General features: G+C 42.8%; 2 protein-coding genes across 5 annotated transcripts in view; one reads left to right on the forward strand and one right to left on the reverse strand.

The window, feature by feature from the left end:
- LOC143804667 (interferon-induced, double-stranded RNA-activated protein kinase-like) overlaps nt 1–12,699 on the forward strand; it is a 134,554-nt gene extending 121,855 nt beyond the window's left edge. For 3 of the 4 annotated variants that reach the window (XM_077282993.1, XM_077282992.1, XM_077282995.1), the window contains one exon: nt 4,981–9,615. In XM_077282993.1, the coding sequence (XP_077139108.1) occupies nt 4,981–5,091 (111 nt within the window). In that variant the 3' untranslated portion in view covers nt 5,092–9,615. Of the gene's footprint in view, nt 1–4,980; nt 9,616–12,617 lie in introns of those variants that run through there. The other variant, XM_077282994.1, reaches the window with a different exon arrangement.
- A 4,148-nt stretch (nt 12,700–16,847) lies between these two features.
- CEBPZOS (CEBPZ opposite strand) overlaps nt 16,848–24,559 on the reverse strand; it is a 91,190-nt gene continuing 83,478 nt past the window's right edge. The window contains exon 5 of the mRNA XM_077283000.1: nt 16,848–17,433. Within this exon, the coding sequence (XP_077139115.1) occupies nt 17,433 (1 nt within the window). The 3' untranslated portion in view covers nt 16,848–17,432. The remainder of the gene's footprint in view (nt 17,434–24,559) is intronic.

Below are 24,559 nucleotides of genomic sequence, written 5' to 3' on the forward strand. Positions count from 1 at the left end.
CCTCATATGCGGCACCATGTCACCCCCATGTGCAGCATGTCACCCCCATAGTCTCCCCATGCCCACCCAAACATCCCATACACATGAAAAAAAAAACCCCATATATTCACCTCAGTCCCATTCCCCGGCGCTTTGCCTCTCTCCCTGCCTCCGGTACGCAGACTGTCCTCAGTACACAGCTGACGCGATGAAATGACATCATTGCATCAGCTGTTTCACATGCTGATTGGTGGTGGAAGTGGTCGGAGGCCCCTCCTCCACCAAAGGAGTCAGTGGCGCAGCGCAGATGGAGACAGCCAGAGGGCCGGATGTGGTCCGTGGGCCTCACTTTGCCTAGGTCTGCTCTATATAATATGTTTCATTTTTTGTATTGAAGAACTGAAATAAATTAAGTTTTTGATGATATTCTAATTTTGTGAGAAGCACTTGTATATACAGTGGCTATGGAAAGTATTCCGACCCCTTTAAATTTTTCACTCTTTGTTTAATTGCAGCCATTTCGTAAATTCGAAAATTTCATTTTTGTTCTCATTAATGTACACTCTGCACATCATCTTGACTGAAAAAAACAGAATTGTAGACATATTTGCAAATTTATTAAACAAGAAAATCCAAAATATCACATGGTCATAAGTATTCAGACCCTTTGCTCAGTATTGAGTAGAAGCACCATTTTGAGCTAGTACAGCCATGAGTCTTCTTAGGAATGATGCAACAAGTTTTTCACGCCTGGATTTGGGGATCCTCTGCCATTCTTCCTTGCAGATCCTCTCCAGTTCCATCAGGTTGGATGGTGAACGCTGGTGGACAGCCATTTTCAGGTCTCTCCAGAGAGGCTCAATAGGGTTTAGGTCAGGGCTCTGACTGGGCCAGTCATGAATGGTCACAGAGTTGTTCTAAAGCCACTTCTGTTATTTTAGCTGTGTGCTTAGGGTCCTTGTCTTGTTGGAAGGTGAACCTTTGGCCAAGTCTGCGGTCCAGAGCACTCTGGAAAAGGTTTTCATCCAGGATATCTCTGTACATGGCCGCATTCATGTTTCCTTCAATGACAACCAGTCTTCCTGTCCCTGCAGCTGAAAGACACCCCCATAGCATGATGCTGCCACCACCATGTTTCACTGTTGGGATTGTATTGGGCAGGGAATGAGCAGTGCCTGGTTTTCTCCATGCATACCGCTTAGAATTATCACCAGAAAGGTCTATCTTCGTCTCATCAGACCAGAGAATCTTATTTCTCATAGTCTGGGAGTTCTTCATGTGTTTTTTAGCAAACTCTATGCAGGCTTTCATATGTCTTGCACTGAGGAGAGGCTTCCATCGGGCCACTCTGCCATAAAGTTGCGACTGGTAGAGGGCTGCAGTGATAGTTGACTTTGTGGAACTTTCTCCCATCTCCCTACTGCATCTCTGGAGCTCGGCCACAGTGATCTTGGGGTTCTTCTTTACCTCTCTCACCAAGGCTCTTCTCCCACCATTGCTCAGTTTGGTTGCACGGCCAGGTCTAAGAAGACTTCTGGTGGTCCCAAACATTTTCCATTTAACCCCTTCACCCCCGGAGCTTTTTTCGGTTTTGCATTTTCGTTTTTCGCTCCCCTTCTTTCCCAAGCAATAACTTTTTTATTTTTCCCTCAGTATGGCCATGTGAGGGCTTAATTTTTGCGGGATGAGTTGTACTTTTGAACAACACCATTGGTTTTAGCATGTCTTGTACATGAAAACGGGAAAAAAATTCCAAGTGCGGTGAAATTGCAAAAAAAGTGCAATCTCACACTTGTTTTTTGTTTGGCTTTTTTGCTAGGTTCACTAAATGCTAAAACTGACCTGCCATTATGATTCTCCAGGTATTATGAGTTAATAGACAACAAACATGTCTAGGTTCTTTTTTTATCTAAGTGGTGAAAAAAAATTCCAAAGTAGGCTAAAAAAAAAAAAAAAAATGGCGCAGTATTCCGAGACCCGTAGCGTCTCCTTTTTTCGGGAGCTTGGGTCGGGCGAGGGCTTATTTTTTGCGTGCTGAGCTGACGTTTTTAATGATACCACTTTTGTGCAGATACGTTCTTTTCATCACCCGTTACTGCATTTTAATGCAATGTCGCGGCGACCAAAAAACATAATTCTGGGATTTAGATTTTTTTTTCTCACTACGCTGTTTAGCGATCACGTTAATCCTTTTTTTTTAATTGATAGATCGGGCGCTTCTGAACGTGGCGATACCAAATATGTGTAGGTTTGATTTTTTTTTATTGTTTTTATTTTGAATTGGACGAAAAGGGGGTGATTTAAATTCTTATGTTTTTTTCATATTTTTAAAAACATTTGAAGCTGCCACAACTTGATCGGCTCTGCTACATAGAGGCGATGCTCAGATCACCTCTATGTAGCAGAATTACTGCACTTCTATGAGCGCCGACCACAAGGTGGCGCTCATAGCAATCCGGCATTAACAAACATAGAGGTCTCAAGGAGACATCTGGTTGCAATGCTGACGCATCGATGACCCCTGATCACGTGACAGTGGTCAGCGGTGCGCGTATTTCCAGCCCGATGGCCGGAAGTGCGCGTTAAATGCCGCTGTCAGAGTTTGACAGCGGCATTTAACTAATTAATAGGCGTGGATGGAACCCGCTCCTATTGCGGGCACATGTCAGCTGTTCAAAACAGCTGACATGTCTCGGCTTTGATGCGGGTTCACCGCCAGAGCCTGCATCAAAGCTGGGGTACTGACATCGGATGAACTATTCCATCCGATGTCAGTAAGGGGTTAAGGATTATGGAAACCTCTGTGCTTCTAGGAACCTTGAGTACTGCAGAAATTCTGTTGTAACCTTGGTCAGATCTGTGCCTTGCCACAATTCTGTCTCTGAGCTCCTTGGCCAGTTCCTTTGACCTCATGATTCTCATTTGATCTGACATGCGCTGTGAGCTGTGAAGTCTTACATAGGCAGGTGTGTGCCTTTCCAAATCAAGTCCTATCAGTTTAATTAAACACAGCTGGACTCCAATAAAGGAGTAGAACCATCTCAAGGAGGATCACAAGGAAATGGACAGCATGTGACTTAAATATGAGTGTCTGAACAATGGGTCTGAATACTTATGACCATGTGATATTTCAGTTTTTCTTTTTTAATAAATTTGCAAACATTTCTACATTTGTTTTTTTTTTCAGTCAAGATGGGGTGCAGAGTGTACAATAATGTGAAAAAAAATGAACTTTTCTGAATTTACCAAATAGCTGCAATGAAACAAAGAGTGAAAAATTTGAAGGGTTCTGAATACTTTCTGTACCCACTGTATAGTTTTTGTACCCCCCTAAAATGTGTGAGAACTATTTACGGAAGGTAGATTACTGAAAAATTTCAGTCTTCTGTCAGGTGCATTACTAGTAAGGAGACTTTGCAAGGCTTAAGGGCGCTAGCTACATGTACCTTTTCAGTCTTGCATACATTTTTTACGCTAGTCTGCTTTTAAGATGTCCATGATGACTTAAAGGGAAATTACCACATGATTCCTGCTGCTCGAACCACAGACAGCATGATTCAGAGACCTGCTCCATTCATTACAAACATGAATGTTTTACTCTGAAATGATGCTGTGTTTCATAGAAAAACCTAGTTGAGTGTGACTGGGGACGAGGTGACTAGTCCAAGAGGCATCTTCCCATTACCTCAGCTAGACTGACAGGTCTCCGCATGTTTGTGTATAAGGAAAGGTCTGTTAGTGTAGCTGACAGGGCATGGAGGCGTTGGTGAGGACACTCCTCTAGGATTAGTCATCTCATTCCTGGCCTAAGGGTACTGTCACACAGTACCATTTACATCGCTACGACGGCACGATCCGTGACGTCGCAGCGATCGTATGATTATCACTCCAGCGTCGTAGACTGCGGTCATACTGTGCAATCACGGCGCTGGAGCGATGCCGAAGTCCCCGGGTAACCAGGGTAAACATCGGGTAACTAAGCGCAGGGCCGCGCTTAGTAACCCGATGTTTACCGTGGTTACCAGCGTAAAAGTAAAAAAAAACAAACCGTACATACTCACTATCTGATGCCCGTCAGGTCCCTTGCCGTCTGCTTTCCTCTCTGACTGTCTGCCGGCCGGAAAGTGAGAGCAGATCACAGCGGTGACGTCGCCTCTGTGATCTGCTCTCACTGTACGGCCGGATTCAGTCAGAGCAGGAAGCAGACGGCAAGGGACCTGACGGGCATCAGATGGTGAGTATGTACGGTTTTTTTTTTTTTTACTTTTACGCTGGTAACCACGGTAAACATCGGGTTACTAAGCGCGGCCCTGCGCTTAGTTACCCGATGTTTACCCTGGTTACAAGCGAACACATCGCTGGATCGCTGTCACACACAACGATCCAGCGATGTTAGCGGGTGATCAAGCGACGAAAGAAAGTTTGAAACGATGTGCTACGACGTACGATTCTCAGCAGGGTGCCTGATCGCAGTAGCGTGTCAGACACTGCGAGATCGTAACGATATCGCTACAACGTCACGAATCGTGCCGTCGTAGCGATAAAAATGCCACTGTGTGACGGTACCCTACCTTCATCAACTTTGCTTACACTGACCTTCATCAACTTTGCTTACACTGAAACACTGCAGTGTCTCAATGTATAAATTGCATGTTTGTAATGCAGGAGCCTATCCCTGGACTCATTCTCTTTGGGATTTTGGCTGCATTAATCATGTCACAGGTTCCTTTTAAATTCACATAAGGTTTCAATGAAAATTCCTCATCGAGCAGAAAAAAGAAAATCAGAATGTCTCAGGCTCTGAGCCTTTCACAATCTTATCTAGGTACAGTATATCCAAGATACAAACAAAATTCTCACTTTATTAATGTACATCCAAATTTATTAAAATTTATAACTGATCTCTTGTGACCATTTGTGAACAGGAGCCTTTTGTTTTAATATATTAATTTCTCATCATATTATCATGTTTTTTCCTATTTTTGTTCCTCCTATTTAAAGGAATCAATGATCAAGTTGATGTTGTCGAAGGACCCCAAGAAAAGACCAAAAGCCTCTTATCTGAAGGATTATTTTGAAGTAACGTCAAACCGCTATTCTAAAACTCGTTAATAGACCTCAATTATTGACACAACCAATTATAAGAAAGCAAAAGGTTGATCTGCACTGAGGAGCCAATATCCGAAATCTTCATGGTGCCTAATGCGCAGCATGTCCATTCTACTCCCAGCATATTCTATACTCCAAAATAAAAAAGAACATGTATAATTTTTATATACACATTGATTAATAGAAAAGCTTGACCATGAACTGCAATTACAGACAAACCAGTTCAATTGCCACTGCTCCATTGATTCTAGAACAGTTTTTCTTTTTTTTGCCCCTCCAATTCAAAGTTATGAAAAATTTCCCTTTAACAATGGGCATATATCATAGAAGTTCTCTCTGGGCTCGGCTGTGTTTTGATTGGCCATAGTCTGAAAAAAAGCAAATGCCTACAGAGAACTACTCTTTTATACACCCAGTTGGGTAAAGTTAAAATTTTAATCTTTATTACCACAGAGTATAAGTTTGGAACGGAGGGGCACAGAAGAAAAGAAAAACTGTTCCAATATCAGTGGTGCAGCAACAATTGTACGAGGGTCTCCGATAAATAAAAAAATAAAGTGGAAAGGTTCTCTTTAAAAGGGTTTTCTAGTAAGGCACATTGATGGCCTATCCTGAAGGTACGCCATTAACATGTGATTTTTGTAGGTCCGACTCCCATGATTACCAGAACTTAGCAGAATAAGGAGGACAGGGTTCTTATGGGGAAACCGCAGTTCCTTCCCTTTTGTTCCAGACTATATTCACATGAATGCTGCTGTGTCTGGTACAACTGAAAAGGGGCCACGGTGCCCCCGCAAGTACCACAGCCCTTCATTCTGCTGAGCTTAAGGGTTCGCTCTCACTAGTGTATAAAATATCAGTCCCATTCTCATCCAGGAGAGTGGGTTGTTTTTTTTAACTAGCAGCTATTAATCTTTTACAGTTTCCTATGCTTTAGAATTGTAATGTATCTGTAAAAATCAGATGCCACACTGATGGTTTGTACGGCATGCATTTTTTTTTCTCGCACTCCTCGATTTTGAAGTGGAATTGCAGCATGCCGAATACAGCTGATAAAAAATATGCAGATCTGCACTGCCTCATTGAATAAAATTGGTCCAAGTGTAATCCAATTCTTTTTTTATCGGATTGCACTCGTCTGATTTATACACAAGTGTGAGCGAGCCCTAAAGGGAACTTGCCAGCATTTTAGAGAGGTCACCAGGAGTAGTGCTATAAAGCTTATTGTACAAAACCAAAAATGCTAACTATAACTTCCCAATCCATTGCTTCTTTGGAGAGACCTGAGACGGAGCAGCAATGGACTGACAGTGCACTTGCGATCTAATTTGTAAATGGATAAAAATAAGGATTTATCTGCACTGAATTGGGACGACATAGGTATTGTTTTAATTGTTGAACAATGACCAGTACATCACTACTTCTGTTATCCTCTTTAAAAGTATAGGCCATTAATGTAAATCCTGGAAAATCTCGGCAGGCTTCTTTCACCCACAAACACTTTTTTTAAAAAGTAGAGGCTGCAACTCGAGACACTGGCAGAAGTTGCTTTTCTTATTACGTTGAATAATTGTATATGCACCTAGTGTTTATGGTTATGCTTCAGGGTTTGCCAAATACCAGTCACTCATAAGGTTCCATGTAAAAAAAACCCCAATACATTTAACTTTGTTGTTTTTGTTTTTTTTAATTACTGGGTACTATTGTATAGAGTATTGTAGTCCACCATTCTGTTTCAGGCTTTTTTTTGTGGTCCTGTATTTTGACGAGACCAAGGCTAAGGCTATGTGCACACGTAGGAAAAGAGGTGCAGAATTTTCTGCACGAAATCCGCATCTCCTGGCAGAATCCGCAGCCGTGGATTTGCCGTGGTTTTTATGCGGAATTGATGCTGATTTTGTGCAGATTTTCTGCGGTTTTTGCCACTGTGGATTTCTATCATGGAGGGGTGCAGAAACGCTGCAGATCCGCACAAAGGAAGTGACATGCACTTCTTTGAAATCCGCAGCAATTCCGCACTGATTTTTCCGCACCATCTGCACAGCTATTTTTTTACCCCGTTGATTTATATTGTACTGTACATCACAGTGTGGATCTGCAGTGTTTCTGCGTGGAAAAATCCACTGGGGATCCGCAGCAAATCCGCATCGTGTGCACATAGCCTTAAAGAATACTCTTCTGTATGCCCTGTGGACACGTTTAGTGGGTATGTGAGGAGCATTCCTGCTCTACTTGCTAAACATACATCTCACACATCATGTGAACCCAGCCTTTTCTGACAAATGATGAAACTGTGCTCCACATAACTTTTCCATTCTGGAAATCGCTGATGATTGTTCTGAGTTACAAGAAATTCTATTGCCGCTATACAGCACTGCATGCCAAGGGAAGGCGAGAACTAGCACTGATGCAGGAAAGAAGCTTTAAAGGATAGTTCCTTTGTCACGGCTCTTCGATGATGCATTTTATCATCTTTGCTTTCCGCATTCTCATTTTTTTGCTCACAAATTGTACTTGAAATATCAAGCTTAATATTCTTAAGCCTGATATGTTAGCATCTAAGAAATGATTTGCCGGAATAACTGCATGCAGTGGAGACCACCATTCTTTAGATGATCTGTATTAAGCCCCACTGTGTTTAGAGACAATGAGGGTTAAGGTGTGAAGACCCAGCAAATCTTTGCTAAATATGGAGGAAATACTGCTTAAAGTGTGTGGAGTCATCACATGTCAGCAAGCTAGACAAGTAAATGTGGCCTTACGGCCTACACAGCTGTTGAGCAAACACTCTTGATCTACAGCTGTTTCTATCAACCCTCCCCATTTACATGCACTCCCAGCCAAGCATGTGTGTGTTATTAGGAATAGGGGAATAGGCAGCTGTGTCAGACATATTCGCAGAATAGTTAGTGACTAGTGATGAGTGAGCGTGCTCGGATAAGGCATTATCCATGCTCGAGTGCCAAGAGAGAGACTTCGGCATGCTCGAATACTATGTTCGAGTCCCCACGGCTGCATGTCTCACAGCTGTTAAGACATCCAAAACACATGCAGGGATCACCTGTTTGTTAGGTAATCCCTGCATGTGTTGCTGATGTCGAACAGCTGCGAGACATGCAAACGCGGGGACTCGAACATCTTATTCGAGCATGTTCCCTCATTACTAGTGGGGATATGACTGCTGGGAATCCAACCATTTCCACGAACATGGCTCTGAAATTCTCTGTTGGAATGGACTGATGACTGCGCATGCCCTCGATCACTTAAAGATGTTCTGTGGCACTGCCAGAAATAGCCATGTACTTTATTATCTCAGCTAACCCATAGGCAAGTGGTAGCGGGCATGAATAGCCACCGCTCCATTTTAATGGTACATTTCAGATCCTCATTCTTTAGCCTGGTGGAGTTTTAGCAGTTGGACCTCTAATGTTCAGAACATTATCATTCATTCTGGTGGATAAGTAAGAACTTGCTAAATTGGTAATAGCCCTTTAAGTGCAAAAATTGCTATATACACTCCTAAATATTAAAATTGCAACACGAAGAAGGAAAAGCCTTGAAATTATGAAAATCACGGAATTGATATGTTAATATTTAAATTATGAAAAAAGGAAATTAAATTTTGAAAACATCTTGATTTATTCACTTGAGTAGAAATCCCCACACTTCGCAACTACAGTGTGTATCAGTGAGGTTATTGATGGTTGTCACAAGACGGTTCTGCTACACTGAATGCACTTTGTCAGGAAAATCATCAAGATCCGCTGCTGGCAGCTCCCTTTGAAATTGCTGACTAATGACATATCAGATGTGCTCAGTGGGAGACAAGTTTGAAGACGCTACGGGCCGCGGTAGCACATCTAGGCCATGCAGACTGCTCACAGTAGCACAAGCAACATGTGGCCTAGCATTGTCGAGTTGAAAACCGGCAATTGGGACACTTTGGATAAATGGCCATTACCAAATCAATGTAATTCTGAGCTGTTGGCGTACCTGAAATGAAGCCGAGAGAAGTTTAGCTATCCTACATTTATGCAACCCCACACCATAATCACAGGAATAGGACTGGTGTGGCATTCCCTCATAAAGACCCCTTCGTATCACGTGGTTTTGTCAGATTCAAAGAATGCATGTAGTGTTCCATTCTGTATGCCAATTGAAATTTGACGCTTTACATTTGATGTGATTTATAACAGTGTCTATACAAACCATTGGAAGAGATTTTCATGACACTGAACTACATACAAGCCAGACATCCAGCTACATATGTTCCATTTGCCTAATGCACTCATGGTGCAGAGCAAGATGGTAATGGAGGTCTATTCTCTTCAGCGATGAGTCCCACTTTTGTCTTGGATGCATGGATAACCAGAGATTGATTTGGAGACTGTGTGTGCAGCACTATAAAGAAGCCTTCAAGAGGGAATGTAAAAATGTGCCAGGAGTCATTTTTCAACTCCACATCACCAGGCCGCATGTTGCTGGTACTGCCACGAGCAGCCGATGTGGCTTAAAGGGAACCTGTCACCCCCAAAATCGATGGTGAGGTAAGCTCACCGTCATCAGGGGCTTATCTACAGCATTCTGTAATGCTGTAGATAAGCCCCCGATGTATCCTGAAAGAGCAGAAAAAGAGGTTATAATATACTCACCCAGGGGCGGTCCCGCTGCGGTCCGTGGTCAAATGGGCGTCTCAGGTCCGCTCCGGCGCCTCCTATCTTTATTCCATGACGTCCTCTTCTGGTCTCCGTGCCGCGGCTTCGGCGCAGGCGTACTTTGTCTGCCCTGTTGAGGGCAGAGCAAAGTACTGCAGTGCGCAGGCGCCGGGCCTCTCTGACCTTACCGGCGCCTGCAGTAGTTTGCTCTGCCCTCAACAGGGCAGACAAAGTACGCCTGCGCCGAAGCAGCGGCGTGAAGACCAGAAGAGGACGTAATGGAATGAAGATGGGAGGCGCTGTACTGGACCTGAGATGCCCATCGGTGCGGGACCGCCCCGGGTGAGTATAATCTAACGCCTTTTTCTCCTCTTTCAGGTAACATCAGCGGCTTATCTACAGCATTACAGAATGCTGTAGATAAGCCCCTGATGCCGGTGAGCTTACCTCACCATCGATTTTGGGGGTGACAGGTTCGCTTTAACTCTGCTACCAGGGCCGGCAGCGTCCTAGGACTTGTCTCCCATTGAACACACCTGGGACGTCATTGGTCTGCAATTGCTGACGGAGCTGTCAGCAACGGATCTTAAAGGGAACCTGTCACCAGTTTTGTGAAACAGCAGGTAAAAATATCACCTTATTCAAAGTCTGCGCTTCATTCCCTAAATCCTTTTTTAATTTCTCCTGTCCTGTACGGTAATCTTCTCAGTCCGGTCAAATGGGTGTGGTTTTGGGCCTCTGCATTCCTCCCCCCCCAGCTTCTGCTTGCCGTCCTCCTGACATGGATACCGATCCACATCGCCATGCGACATATGGCGCCTGCTCAGAAATATTGTGTTTTTCGTCTGCGCAGTATGCTTTGCCCAACTGCGGGACTGAGAAGATTACCATACAGCGCAGGAGAAATTAAAAAGGTTTTTCGGGAGTATACAAGGGGAGTCAGGGGGTTATATAAGGATTTAGGGAATGCATAGTGGACGTTGAATAAGGTGATATTTTTAGCTGCTATGTCACAAAACTGGTGACAGGTTCCCTTAAATGATTTTCCTGTCTAAGTGCATTCAGCTTGGCAGACCATTCATCAGATAACCATTAATAACCTCATTGATAGCGTACCAATGCGTGTAAGTGTGTGTATTTCTGTGTCTGGTGATCATACTCGATACTGAACAAATTGAGATGTTTTTGAAATTTTAGTTTTCACTTTTCCATCATTTGTGTATCATTAACAGGTCTATTCATGGTAGATACTATATTAGCACTTAAAAAAGAGCGAGCTGCATTTCTCACAACAAATGGCATTGTGGCCTATAAATAATCCAGCAAAAAAAAATGTCTAACTTGTGGAGAAAGTTTGGACGTATGTCTTCTTTTCAACCTATGTAACTATATGAGCCTGTGATTTCTATAGCTTCACGACTTTTCCTTCTTGGTGTTGCAATTTCAATGTTGAGCAGTGTATGTTGAATGAACATTAACTGAACCAACCAATTTCACATTTATTTTGCTCTCATGGGAGAAAAGTTGCTGCCAGAGGTGTCTGCCGGTGGCCTATTTCCCTCTCACTCTGGAGAGCACATACAGACTGGGCTGAGCTGAGAGTGCATGTGGATTTGGTTGTTTGGAGAGGATATCTGTGGGCCAGTCACCTGCATAACCGCATTTATAGGCTTCTGGCCACCATTAGGACACATGTACCCAAGTATCTCATTGTTCAGTGTGTAAAAAGTATATACAAGCGTAAAGGATGTGACTATATCCTTTCTTGTGAAACCAGGATGCGTTTTCCAAAGAAGTTTTCAAGAAAACATTCCTAATCTCTTTGGACATGATAGCGTCCTTGGTTCTACGCACATTGCATCTACACTGAGCCGCTTGTGTATGAGCCCTACAATAAATCCTCCATGTGAAGTTTAGGCATTATTTATTGCCGTACTTTTCCTTTTCCAATGGAATGTGCAAAACACTGAACTTGTCTATACAAAAATCACTTCAAACATGTACTGTGTGTATATATATATATATATATATATATATATATATATATATATATATATATATATATATATATTTTTACAATGGAACCCTATGTGCAATGTATGCCTATGTGATGGCATACGTCAGGAGCGAGAGCCTTTACTAGCTCAAAAACTGTGTTCTTGTAGCTTAAGGGTGGTTGGAATAACTTATCACTAGTGATGAGCGAGTGTACTCGTTGCTCGGGTGATCTCCGAGTATTTGTTAGTGTTCGGAGATTAAGTTTTCATCGCCTCAGCTGAATGATTTACAGCTACTAGCCAGCCTGAGTATATGTGGGGGTTGCCTGGGTGCTAGGGAATCCTCACATGTAATCAAGCTGTCTAGTAGCTGTAAATCATTCAGCTTCCGCGATGAAAACTTAATCTACAAACACTAACAAATACTCGGAGATCGTGCTTTGGAAAACCCAAGCAATGACTATACTCGCTCATCACTAATTATCACCTATCCACAAGATACCCCCTTAACCTTTGGATCCACTATTCTGACTTTAAGGACTAGAAATATTTTTCTAAAGCAGCAGAATGTCTACAGTATGTTTCACTGTGGTTTCTCATGCCAACAATATATTTTAGAATATACAATTAACATTAATAATTGATTGCAGTATTTGTATGGCAAGTGTGATATAATAAATGCCTAATCATGATGTGATTACAAATTAATTGATAATAAAAGCATTCCATATAACATGTCTGTCATTTTTGAGTATATAACAAGTAAAGCAATGCTGAAAAGAAGACCGGTCATCAAATTTTTATGTTGAAATGGACACACAATGTAAGAGTAGCAGCAGAGCTGAATAAAACTTTTTATTTTGCTTCTCCGTTGCAGAGATATTAGCAAGCCAAAGTATTTGCCACCTAACCAAATACCAGTTGGACTTAATAAAAGTGAAGAGTTTTCCAATGGAGGTAGGCACTTCTTCTCTCTGTATGATGCTGACCAATGATAAGCAGGCAGCAACACAGCAGAAAAATAACAAGCCTACACCATAGCTTAGAGCAGATTTCCCAGTCTGTGAGAAGAATGATAGGCTACGTTCACATTTGCGGTCGGGCGCCGCAGCGTCGCCGCATGCGTCATGCGCCCCTATATTTAACATGGGGGCGCATGGACATGCGTCGCACTTGCGTTATGCGTCCCTGCGGCGCCCGCGTGCAGAGGACGCAGCAAGTTGCATTTTTGCTGCGTCCAAAATCAATGAAAAAAAGGACGCATGCGGCGCAAAACGCAGCGTTGTGCATGCGTTTTGCTGCGTTTTTGTTTGCGTTGTGCGTTGCGGCGCCGACGCTGCGGCGCACAACGCAAATGTGAACGTAGCCATAGACAGCCCTGATCTCCTGGTCTAACCTCTATTAAGAGTCGGTGTGGGGTAGGGGAGTTTAGCTGTGTCACATTACAAACCCTGTAAGAAGCTTTCCTCTCCTAGCATGGTCACCTCTGCTGTACTTCCCCTACCCCCAAATTGACTGGTGATGGGTCAGTAATCACCCTTACGTATGTTGTGCTCACGGCAACTTTTCTTTCAAATAATTTTTAAATAAAGTAAATATGGGGAAGGATAGGAACAGTAAGGAGTACAGGAAAGGAAAAAGGGCCCCTAGGAGGGAGGGAAGATGGGAAAGGTAAATGAAAGGAAAAATAAAGGAGAACTCAGGTTACATTGTCATTGTAAAATGTATACACAAATCAGATAACAGATATAATCAAACAAGAAAAATAAACTAGTTCCCTATTAACAAAGTACCAGGATTAGCAAGAGAACAAGAATTCAAAGATTTTGGCGAGATCAGGGAAAAACGGAGGGCCAGCATTTCCATTTCTTTCTGTATTTCTTAAAGTTAATATTAACTATGGAATATCTCAATTCAAGTGATTTATGAAGAGCAATTTTTTCCAGAATGTCAGAAAAATTAGGGGGAAAGGGTTTTCTCAGGGCAGCTTTTAATCACTGTGCAGTGAGAGCAGAGCAGGCTCAAAGCTATGGTGCGGGGGGGATTTTTTTTATGAATACAGAAAAATAGACTAACAAGGGAAGACATGCAGGGATAAATGAGAATCCAAATCATACAATTATGCACTCACAAATAACACAGTGAAACACCGGGAAGTAAAGGGAGGGAAAAACCAAATAGGAGATGATGAGGGTATGTACACAGATATCATCACATCAACAGTCTCCTGAAAAACACTCCAAACTGCCTCTGCAAAGAAGCAACACTTCCATCTCTCGAACCAGGCACTAACTCTGACAGTGCCTGCTTGCCAGAGGCGAGTATGTAAACACAGCCGAGTGGGGTGACCAACACTGAACAGCTTAGATCATCAAAGCAGAAAAGCCTCCAGGAGCTCTCAGCAGAACAGATTAACCCCTGCCCTGCTAGAAGAAACTTGCACTGTTTAATTTGATGATGAGGTACTTCTGATCAGTGCAGGAGCTCAAGAAATCAGACAGAGTGGTCTTCTGGCTCCTCTCTGTAGCGGTAAACCTGTGACAATATCCATGAGTATACAAAAAAAGGTTGCACTCTATCATGCTAAAGCATGCCAAAGTGAAATCTATAAAATATGAATAGCAATGCTGCTTTTGAATATTAGGAAAAAAAAAAAAAAAAAGACGCTTGGCATAAAATTTGGCCAAATTATATCTGCCCATCAACCATCGTCAAGGTGGTCTCAAAGATTGATTGGTCCCTACGTGTGTCAATACCTCTCATAGGCCGGCGTCACACAAAACGTATAAAAAAAATCAGTCCGTTTTACACAGACGAGAATTGCAGAAATATTCCCTGAACAGTGATCCATATGTCATCAGTGTGCAGTGCGAGGATGCGATTTTCTTGCATTAAGCATCCGTGTGACATCCGTATGGCAAGATTCTCTCTCTTGCTTGCAAAATGGACATATAATGGATCCATGGCCTCAAATATTCGTGAAAACATTATATATTTCATACAGAGCTAGATAGCAGAATAGCCAGTAATTCAATTGTCAGCTTTGCTAAATAATTACCAAACCCGACAGGATATGAGACATGGTTTACATACAGTAAACCATTGCATATCCGTTATATTTTTATATATCCCTCACTAATAATATCAGCAGTGTGTGTGTGTGTATAAAATTTGGGAGCTGTAGGTGTTAAATTAAAGGATTAATTTACAGAAAAAACTGGCGTGGGCTCCTGCGCAATTTTCTCCGCCAGAGAAGGAAAGCCAGTGACTGAGGGCAGATATTAATAGCCTAGAGGGGGACCATGGTTATTGCGCCCCCCCCCCGGCTAAAAACATCTGCCCTCAGCCACCCCAGAAAAGGTACGTCTGTAAGATGTGCCTATTCCGGCACTTAGCCTCTCTCTTCCCACTGACCTGTAGCATTGGCATGTGGTGGGGTAATAAAGGGTTAATGTCACCTTGCTATTGTAAGGTGACCTTATGCGTGGTTAATAATGGAGAGGTGTCAATAAGACACCTCTCCATTATTAATCCAATAGTCTGACTGAAAGGGTTAACAAAACACACGTTAAGAATAAAGTTTTTTTTAATGAAAAACAGACACACAGGTTTTAACATCTTTATTGTACTCTCAATCCAAGCGAAGCCCTCGTTCTCCTGTAAAAAAATCCAAAATAAAAAAGCAACAATATCCCATACCTGTCCGCTGTACAGTCAAGTCCCATGCAGTAATCCATATCTGGGGGCATTTACATTTTACAACTGGGAGCGATGCTAATGCGACTGTACCTGGCTGTAAACGACTGGGGAATGAATGAAATACAGGGAGCGGAGCTTCAGTGACTAGCGGACTAGCGGTGCCATCACCGAAGGTGCGCCCCCTTGCGGCATGAACTTAAATTAACTCTTCAGCCTAGGAAAAGGCCAGCTGATTTTCCTACGTTGAAGAGTTCATTTGAGTACATGCTGCCAGGGGGCCCAGCTTCGGTGACGGCACCGCTAGTCAAAGGAGCTCAGCTCCCTGTATTTCATTCATTCCCCAGTCGTTTACAGCCGGGAACGGCTGCATTAGCAGCGCTCCCGGTTGTAAAATATAAATGCCCCAAGATATGGATTACTGTGTGGGACTTGACTGTACGGCGAACAGGTATGGGATAGTGTTGCTTTTTTATTTTGGAATTTTTTACAAGAGAATGAGGGCTTCGCTTGGATTGAGAGTGCAATAAAGATGTTAAAACCTGTGTGTTTATTTCATTAAAAGACTTTATTCTTAATGTGTGTGTATTTTAACCCTTTCAGACTATTGGATTAATAATGGATAGACGTCTTATTGACACCTCTCCATTATTAACCCGGCTTAATGTCACCTTACAATAGCATGGTGGCATTAACCCCTTATTACCCCATATGCAAATGCTACAGGGCAGTGAGAGAGGCTAAGTGCCGGAATAGGCACATCTTACAGATGCGCCTTTTCTGGGGTGGCTGGGGGCAGATGTTTTTAGCCGGGGGGGGGGGGGGGCAATAACGATGGTCCCTCTGTAGTCTATTAATATCTGCCCTCAGTCACTGGCTTTCCCTCTCTCTGGCGGAGAAAATTGCGCGGGAGCCCATGCCAGTTATTTCCATGAATTAATCCTTTAATTTAACACCTACAGCTCCCAAGTTTTACACACACACACACACACACACACACACACACACTACTAACATTATTAGTGAGGGACATATAAAAATCTAACGGATATACAATGGTTTACCGTATGTAAACCATGTCTCATATCCTGTCGGGTTCTGCAATGATTTTACAGAACCCGACAATTGAATTATCGGCTATTCTGCCATCTAACTCTCTATGAAATATAAAGATTATATATATGTGTGTGTCAATGACATATATACCTATACTATGCGTAGACATTTATTTTATCTATTCTAGTCTAACCTGTCAGTGTGATTTTACTGTACACCGCACTGAATTGCCGGCTTTACTAAAAGGACACTGCTGCGTATTTCTCGCAAGTCACACTGATGGTCCGTGTGGTGTGCAAGTTTTTCTTGCAGTTTTATGTTCTAAACTCGATGTACAGAAATAAAAGAAAACACCTTTTATTTGTACTTTTTAATCATTCTTGCTTGAGCAAATTCAGTTGAATACAAAAAGCCATAGAAGTGTGTTAAAATAATGTAATTTACAAGCAAAATGCCACTCAGGCCTGATACAATATGTAAAAGCAAAGCACTGGCGCTCCCAAAAAATTCTAATAGAGGAGAAAGTCCTCTATGTAGAGTGTTGCTGGTGATTGTAACAGGTTCTGTGTACACCTGTTGCGTATATAGTTTGGTTAATAGATAGTATTCACCTGCGCTGTCTACATTAAACTGAGCAATGCGGAATGAATCTGGATATTAAAGTAAATATGAATTCAAAGGCACTTACTGTTGGATATCGTTGGTGATAATGTAAGTTGCAGATCCTATTTGATACCAGTTACAAGTAGAGTCTTATAAAAAATAAAGGATAAAGGAAATGTACGCTGTTTGTAACAATTACACTGGTGGATGAAACAGAATGGTGAGATACAAACAATTTAAGCAATTTCCAGATCATGATAGAGTCCATATGGTGAAACAACATAAAAAATAAAAATCTGTTCGATCTGTATATTGATGTACTTGGCTCTGGAGCACATCTAGAAGAAAAAAAAAACATGTATTTTTAAATTTAATATTTTTCTAGCATTTGGCTAAATGTAAATTTAACAAAAAAACTATATATTATATTTTTTAAATTCAGCAACATCAAGTATCCAAACTCTAAAACCATCAACCATTTCAAAATGAAAAAGATAATCATGACTAACCTCTCTGCAAATGCTAAAGGAGTTTTCCTGCTATGCAGGAAAATCAGACAATGTCTGTCAATAAGGATATACATGTACAGTGGTGCTTGAAAGTCTGTGAATCCTTCAGAATTTTCCATACACTCCCGGACAGAAGTTATGTCGCTTATCCATGTTATATAAATAAAAGCTTATAACCTGACGTTAATTTATACAACCAATGGATGAATTTATTTTTTTGAAAGCTGAAACCCTCCGAAATGTGGTTTAGGTAAAGAAAATAAATTGTCATCCATGCAGAAATATTGATCAGTTAATGGACACAGAATGGTCAGATTTTGACAAGACAAAAGTTTTGTCGCCCACAGAAAGTAATGTGATACACAAATAATTAACTTAAAATACAAATATATGTTGCATAACATTGGTGAATGAAGTTGTGGTGCTATTAGAGTCATATTTAATATTTTGTGTGACTTCCATGAGCTTGAAAGACTGCATCCATGCGGTTCAACAATGATTCATACAATTTATTAATCAAGTCATCAGGAATAGCAAAGAATGCAGTCTTACATGCCTCCCAGAGTTCATCTAGATTCTTTGGTTTTGTCTTCCAAGCTTCCTCTTTCATCCTACCCCAAACATGCTCAATGATGTTCATGTCAGGTGACTGGGCTGGCCAGTCCTTGAAGCACCTTGATCTTTTTTGCCTGGAGGAACTTTGTTGTAGAGATGGATGTATGAGATGGAGCACCATCCTGCTGCAGAATTTGACCCCTTTTATGATTTGGAATATAAGAGGTAGCTAATACTTCTTGATATTTTAGGCTATTGATATTGCCTTCCACCTTGCAAATGTTTCGTACACCCCATACTGAATGTAACCCCAGACCATGATCTTTCCACCACCAAATTTAACTGTTTTCTGGTGTGTATTTTGGATCCATACGGGCTCCAGTAGGTCTCCTGCAGTATTTGCAGCGGCTGTGGTATAATTCTACTGAAGATTCATCAGAGAAATCCACCTTCTGACACTTTTCCAGCGTCCGTCTGTTTAGCAGGCTGTGGGATTTTGCAAATGCCACATGGTTTTTTATTTGCCTTTTGTTTAGTGCTGGCTTCTGGGCACTGATTCAACCATGGAGGCCATTTCCAGACAGAATTCTACAAACTGTTCTAGTTGACACAGGGACTTGAGGTGACCAGGCCTGTTGGAACTCTGCTGCAGTGGAAGAGGGGCTTGCTTTGGATTTTCTAACCAACAAACGTTCCTCCTGAGCAGTTGTCTTGCGGGTTTGCCTGACCTGGGCTTGTCAAACACATCTCCAGTCTCTTCAAATCTTTTTTTAATTCTTTGTACTTGACGTTGAGACACATTAAAGGTGCCAGCCACCTCTGCAGTGGATCAGCCTCTTGATAATCCAGGGTTTGGTTGCAGGGTGGATTTTTGGCATGTTGTCAGAGCTCAAGTTGCAGTTCAAGTGAAGGTCTGGGGTGCTGGGTTTCTTTTTATACACACACACACTAATTAACCGATCATTTACTGAGCACAGGTGAGGATGTATACTAGGATTGGGTGCATTATATGACCAGGCGACAAAACTTTTGTCTTGCCAAAATCTGACCATTCTGTGTCCATTAATTGATCAATATTTCTGCATTGATGCTAATTTATTTTCTTAACCTAAACCACATTTCGGAGGGTTTCAGCTTTCAAAAGAATCATTTATACAACCAATGGATGAATTTAACGTCAGGTTATAAGCTTTTATTTACATAACATGGATAAGCGACAACTTCTGTCAGAGAGTGTATTTCTACATAAATTAGAGTTAAACTACATCAGATTTTTACACAAGTTCTAAAAGTAGATAAAGAGGATCAAATAAATGAGTCTTATTAGAGTTTATAATTTCCTATAATGGAAAATGATCCAATATCACATCTGTGAATAGAAAATTATATGATCCTTTTCTTTCAACATGTGTGACCCACATGTGCGGTAATAATCATCTGAATGTTTCCAGTAATTGTTGACTACTGCTGCACACCGGCTTGGAGGAATTTTAGGCCATTCCGCCCTATAAAACAGCTTCAAATCTGTGAGTTTTCTCCCATGAACTGCTCAATTCAGGTCCTTCTGCAAGGACTTGGTCATTCCAAAACTTTAATTCTTCTTTAAAGGGAATCTGGCATCGGGTTTTGACCATCATATCTGAAAGCAGCATGATGAAAGGGCAGAGAGAGGTCCTGATTTCAGTGATGTATCATTTACTGGGCTGCTGTTACTGACATACCACTGGAATCAGGATCTCTGTCTCTACTTTATGCTGCTCTTAGATTAGATAGTAAAAATCTGTTGAAGAATTACTTTAGTGTCATCGTCTTTCTGTATGATTCACATTCTCTTGAGATTCTTCAGCTTATGGACGGATATCCTGACATTTAGGGCTTGTTTCCACTTGCGAGAAACACGTCCGTGTCTCGCATGTGGAAACCAAGCTTTGGCGCCGGCACGCCAGAGCGGAGCGTGCGGCCGCATAGGAACACATGGAGCCGCACGCTCCGCTCTGGAGTGCCGGCGCCACAGCTTGGTTTCCACATGCGAGACACGGACGTGTTTCTCGCAAGTGGAAACAAGCCGTTACCCTTAGAATTTGCTGATGAAAGAATTGTTCCATCAATGATGGCAAATCACGCTAGCCCAGCAGCAAGGAACAAGCCCAAATCACAATGCTACTATCACTGTGCCATGACACAATTTCACAAACCAGTGCTGTGAAGATCAGACTTTGTTGGATCCCTGTTCTTTAAAGGGAATATGTCACTTCCTGGGACACTTAAGCTATTACTATGGGCATACAGATGAAAGAATGGTCAAAATACCTGTATTCCTGATAACTGCTGTCTAGTTGTTGAGAAATTGAATTTTAAATGTTTTATGTTAAAGTGAACCTGTCAGCAGGATTTTGCTAAATAAACTACAGACACTGTCATGTTGCTGCTGTTATACTGGTTAAAATGATACCTGTGGTGATGAAATCCGTCTTGTGGTTCTTGCGTAATCAGTGTTAGAATTTTTCAGTTAATGAGATGCTCATGCTCCGGGGAGGGAATATAGACAGAGTCATCTTCCTGTTCTAAGCCAGATAAACCCGCGGGCCGCACTTTGCCCAGGTCTGATCTAAAGTTCTAATTTTGTCACCATAAATCCAAACGCTGAATGTAGCACCCAGATGTATGCAGCTATGTGTTATTCAGTTGCATATAAAGACCTGCCAAAAAATGCATACTAAGGGTCCAATTTATCAAATTGTTTATTGCCAGTTCTTTTATTTTTTTACATAACTTGAAGTTGTGACTTTGTTTTTACTCCAGTTTCAGGCCAGCTTGGCCAAAGCGAGCAGAGCATTTGCGAGTCAGAGGGTGGTTAAGTTGGCACGGCAAACTAATCAGAATTTACGCCACTTTGAGGGGCGTGTCCGGATGCCAAGCTGAACGGACCCATGTGGGAGGAGCTCCTACCGGGCCAGGATTGGAAGCGGCTTTAAGCGCCTGTCCTGGCTTACTTACCCGCTTATTCAGATGGTACTCAGGAAGGTGAAGATGTCAACGCTGGCGGGATTGACTCCAGTGGCACCCTTGACAGCTCTCGATGCATTTCTCCTGAGGAAGCAGGCAAACGCGGGAGTCTAGGTGCCATCTTGCAGGGAGGAAGAAGAAGTTGCAAAGCATGTAGGGCAGGCTGTTCCAGAAGGTACGAGAGGAGAGGATTCTCAGAACTCTCCCGGGGTGTGCATGCTTGATGGGGGTGGAGAAAAGGCACAGCTTGGAGGCACATCACAGCAAAGGCAGGCTCAGGGAGAGCACAAGGAGCTGAGATTCCTGGGACATCATCCTCTCCAAGATGGCGAATCACCACAGGGAGATGCGAGTGGGTACCTCTCCCCCCTTACTCCACTATCATACAGTACACCTGAGTCTCCTAAGCCCCCCAGAGATGAGAAGACACCCCTGTGTGAGGCTGGAATGGACAGGGAATGATAAATGGTGGCTTCCCAGAAAGGTCCCCTCAATAGAGCTCTTACTGCTAATAATTCAGGGTCTTGTAGTGATGATACTGGGGACTCCTCTGAGGAGGAGCATCAAATGGAAGCTCCCCCGTAATTATCATCCTGGAGGAGGCTTCTTTCACAATTTCTTTCTAATTTTCCTTCCTTCACTAATTGCAGAAGTCAAAGAGACCTGTAGGTTTGAGATTGCTTGTGTGAGACAGGATTTACAGCACCTATCTGGCTGCATAGACTCTTTAGAAGGTGATCAGGATACCACCAGATCTCATGGTGCTGAACTGCATCAGTTAACCATTTCACCACTAAGGAATGTTCGATATTTATGAGTTCAACTAGAAGACCTGGATAATAAGGGAAGGAGATGTAATATTAGGGTTAGTGGCATCCCAGAATCTAAGGATCAAGAAAATCCCAAAGCAGTTCTTCAGGTGATCTTTAACTCAGTACTCGGAGATCTTCTCTTAACTCCTATCAAATTCGACAGAGCCCTTCAGGCCCTACAGCCTAAAGGGTCATCTCCATACCCACCCGTGATATCATCTGTTGTCTCCATGACTATGAGACTAAGGAAGAGATCATGGCAAAGGCCGGGACTCAGAAAGAGATTATATATTCTGGTACTCTGGTTCAGCTGTTCCCGGACCTTTCCCGTTTCACTCTACAGAAAAGACGGCTCCTCAGACCCTTGTTGGCCGGTTTAAAAGACCTTCGTATCCCGTACAGATTTGGTTTTCCCTTTGCACGGACAGCTCGAAGGGAGGGAATCTGCGAGACGCTGCGCTCTTTGAAGGACCTGACAGCTTTCTGTAAAGCCATGGGGTTGCAGATCCCTAAGATTGTGGACTGGGATGCTCTATTTGTGGGTTCACCTCCACCCCCAGTTTGGAACCAGAAGAAAAGAAAGGCTAGAGGAGGAGTGGGAGACTGAGCAGATAAGGCTGGTTTTACACTTGCGTTTTGATCTGCAGCGTTTTTAAAAAAAACGCATGTGGTGAAAAAACGCATGAAAACGCATGCAAACGGTGCGTTTTTTAGACGCATGCGTTTTTGCGGAAAAAAAACGCTGCAAAACGCGGCGTTTTCCCACATTTACATGCGTTTTTTCCCGCGTTTGCGTTTTTGAAACGCATGCTGAGAAGTGTGTGACAGCTGCCAATCATCAAAATCAACTAGAAAACACACTAATAATAGAATTAGCTAGGGTTAGGATCCCTAGGGTTAGGGTTAGCTTTTTATTAGAATGTCCTGGTCACCAGGTCACTGATAAGCCACCCCCCACCATCAAGGTGATAAAGGGATCCAAACCCTAACCCTAACCATAGAGATCCTAACCATACCCCTAACCATAGGGTCCAAACCCTAACCCTACCCCTAACCATAACCCTTGGGATCCTAACCCTACCCCTAACCCTAACCGTTACCCTAGGGATCCTAACCCTAACGGTTAGGATCCTAACCCTAAAGGCCCCGTCACACACAGCGACGCTGCAGCGATACAGACGATGCTGATCGCTGCAGCGTCGCTGTTTTGTCGCTGTGTGGTCGCTGGGGAGCTGTCACACAGACCGCTCTCCAGCGACCAACGATGCCAAGGTCCCCGTGTAACCAGGGTAAACATCGGGTTACTAAGCGCAGGGCCGCGCTTAGTAACCCGATGTTTACCGTGGTTACCAGCATAAAAGTAAAAACAAACAAACCGTACATACTCACATTCCGGTGTCCTTCAGGTCCCTTGCCATCTGCTTCCCGCTCTGACTGAGTGCCGCCGTAAAGTGAAAGCAGATCACAGCGGTGATGTCACCGCTGTGATCTGCTCTTACTTTCCGGCCGGCAGTCAGTCAGAGCAGGAAGCAGACTGCAAGGGACCTGAAGGACACCGGAATGTGAGTATGTACGTTTTTTTTTTTTTTTTACTTTTACGCTGGTAACCACGGTAAACATCGGGTTACTAAGCGCGGCCCTGCGCTTAGTAACCCGATGTTTACCCTGGTAACCAGTGAAGACATCGCTGAATCCGTGTCACACACACCGATTCAGCGATGTCAGCGAGACCTCAACGACAAAAAAAAAATCCAGGCCATTCCGACACGACCAGCGATCTCACAGCAGGGGCCTGGTCGCTGGTACGTGTCACACATAGCGAGATCGCTACGGAGGTCGCTGTTGCTTCACAAAACTTGTGACTCAGCAGCGATCTCGCTAGCGATCTCGCTATGTGAGACGGGGCCTTAACCCTAAGGGTTAGGGTTAGGATCCCTAGGGTTAGGGTTAGGATCCCTAGGGTTACTAGGGATCCTAACCTTAGGGTTAGGGTTTGGATCCCTATGGTTAGGGTTTTCTTGTGTTTTCTTGTGTTTTTCTATAAAAACGCATGCGTTTTTAACGCAAACAAACGCATGTGCTTAAAAACGCATGCGTTTACATAGACAGCAATGCATTTTTTGACGCGAAAAAACGCATGCGTTTTTTCACGGCAAAAAAACGCAGCTAGAAATTACTACAGGTTGCATTTCTGCAAATGAACGCACGCGTCAAAAAACGCATGCGTTGCCGAAAACGCGTCAAAACGCGTTTTTAATGTTAAGTATAGGGAAAAAAACGCATGCTTTTTTGGCGTTTTTAGCGCTAAAACGCAGCTTACAAAAATGCAAGTGTGAAACCAGCCTGAGGATTGCCTTCTAACAGACTTCGTGAGAAAACCCTTATCTATGTTGTTTGAAATCGTTGTTGATCAACTTATAATATGTTGGTGAAGGTTCCTTTAGCCTTTTATTTTTCTTCAAATGTGTTAGGTGGTCCAGTCACATTTGTATGACAGTAATTTAGTTTTATGTAGCTGCTTAAATGCTTTGCGGAATATTCCGCATGATTTAATTATTAGTGGCCTAGGGGAGCTCTGGGCC

This window comes from Ranitomeya variabilis, chromosome 2 (genome assembly GCF_051348905.1).
Source record: "Ranitomeya variabilis isolate aRanVar5 chromosome 2, aRanVar5.hap1, whole genome shotgun sequence".
NCBI lineage: Eukaryota > Metazoa > Chordata > Amphibia > Anura > Dendrobatidae > Ranitomeya > Ranitomeya variabilis.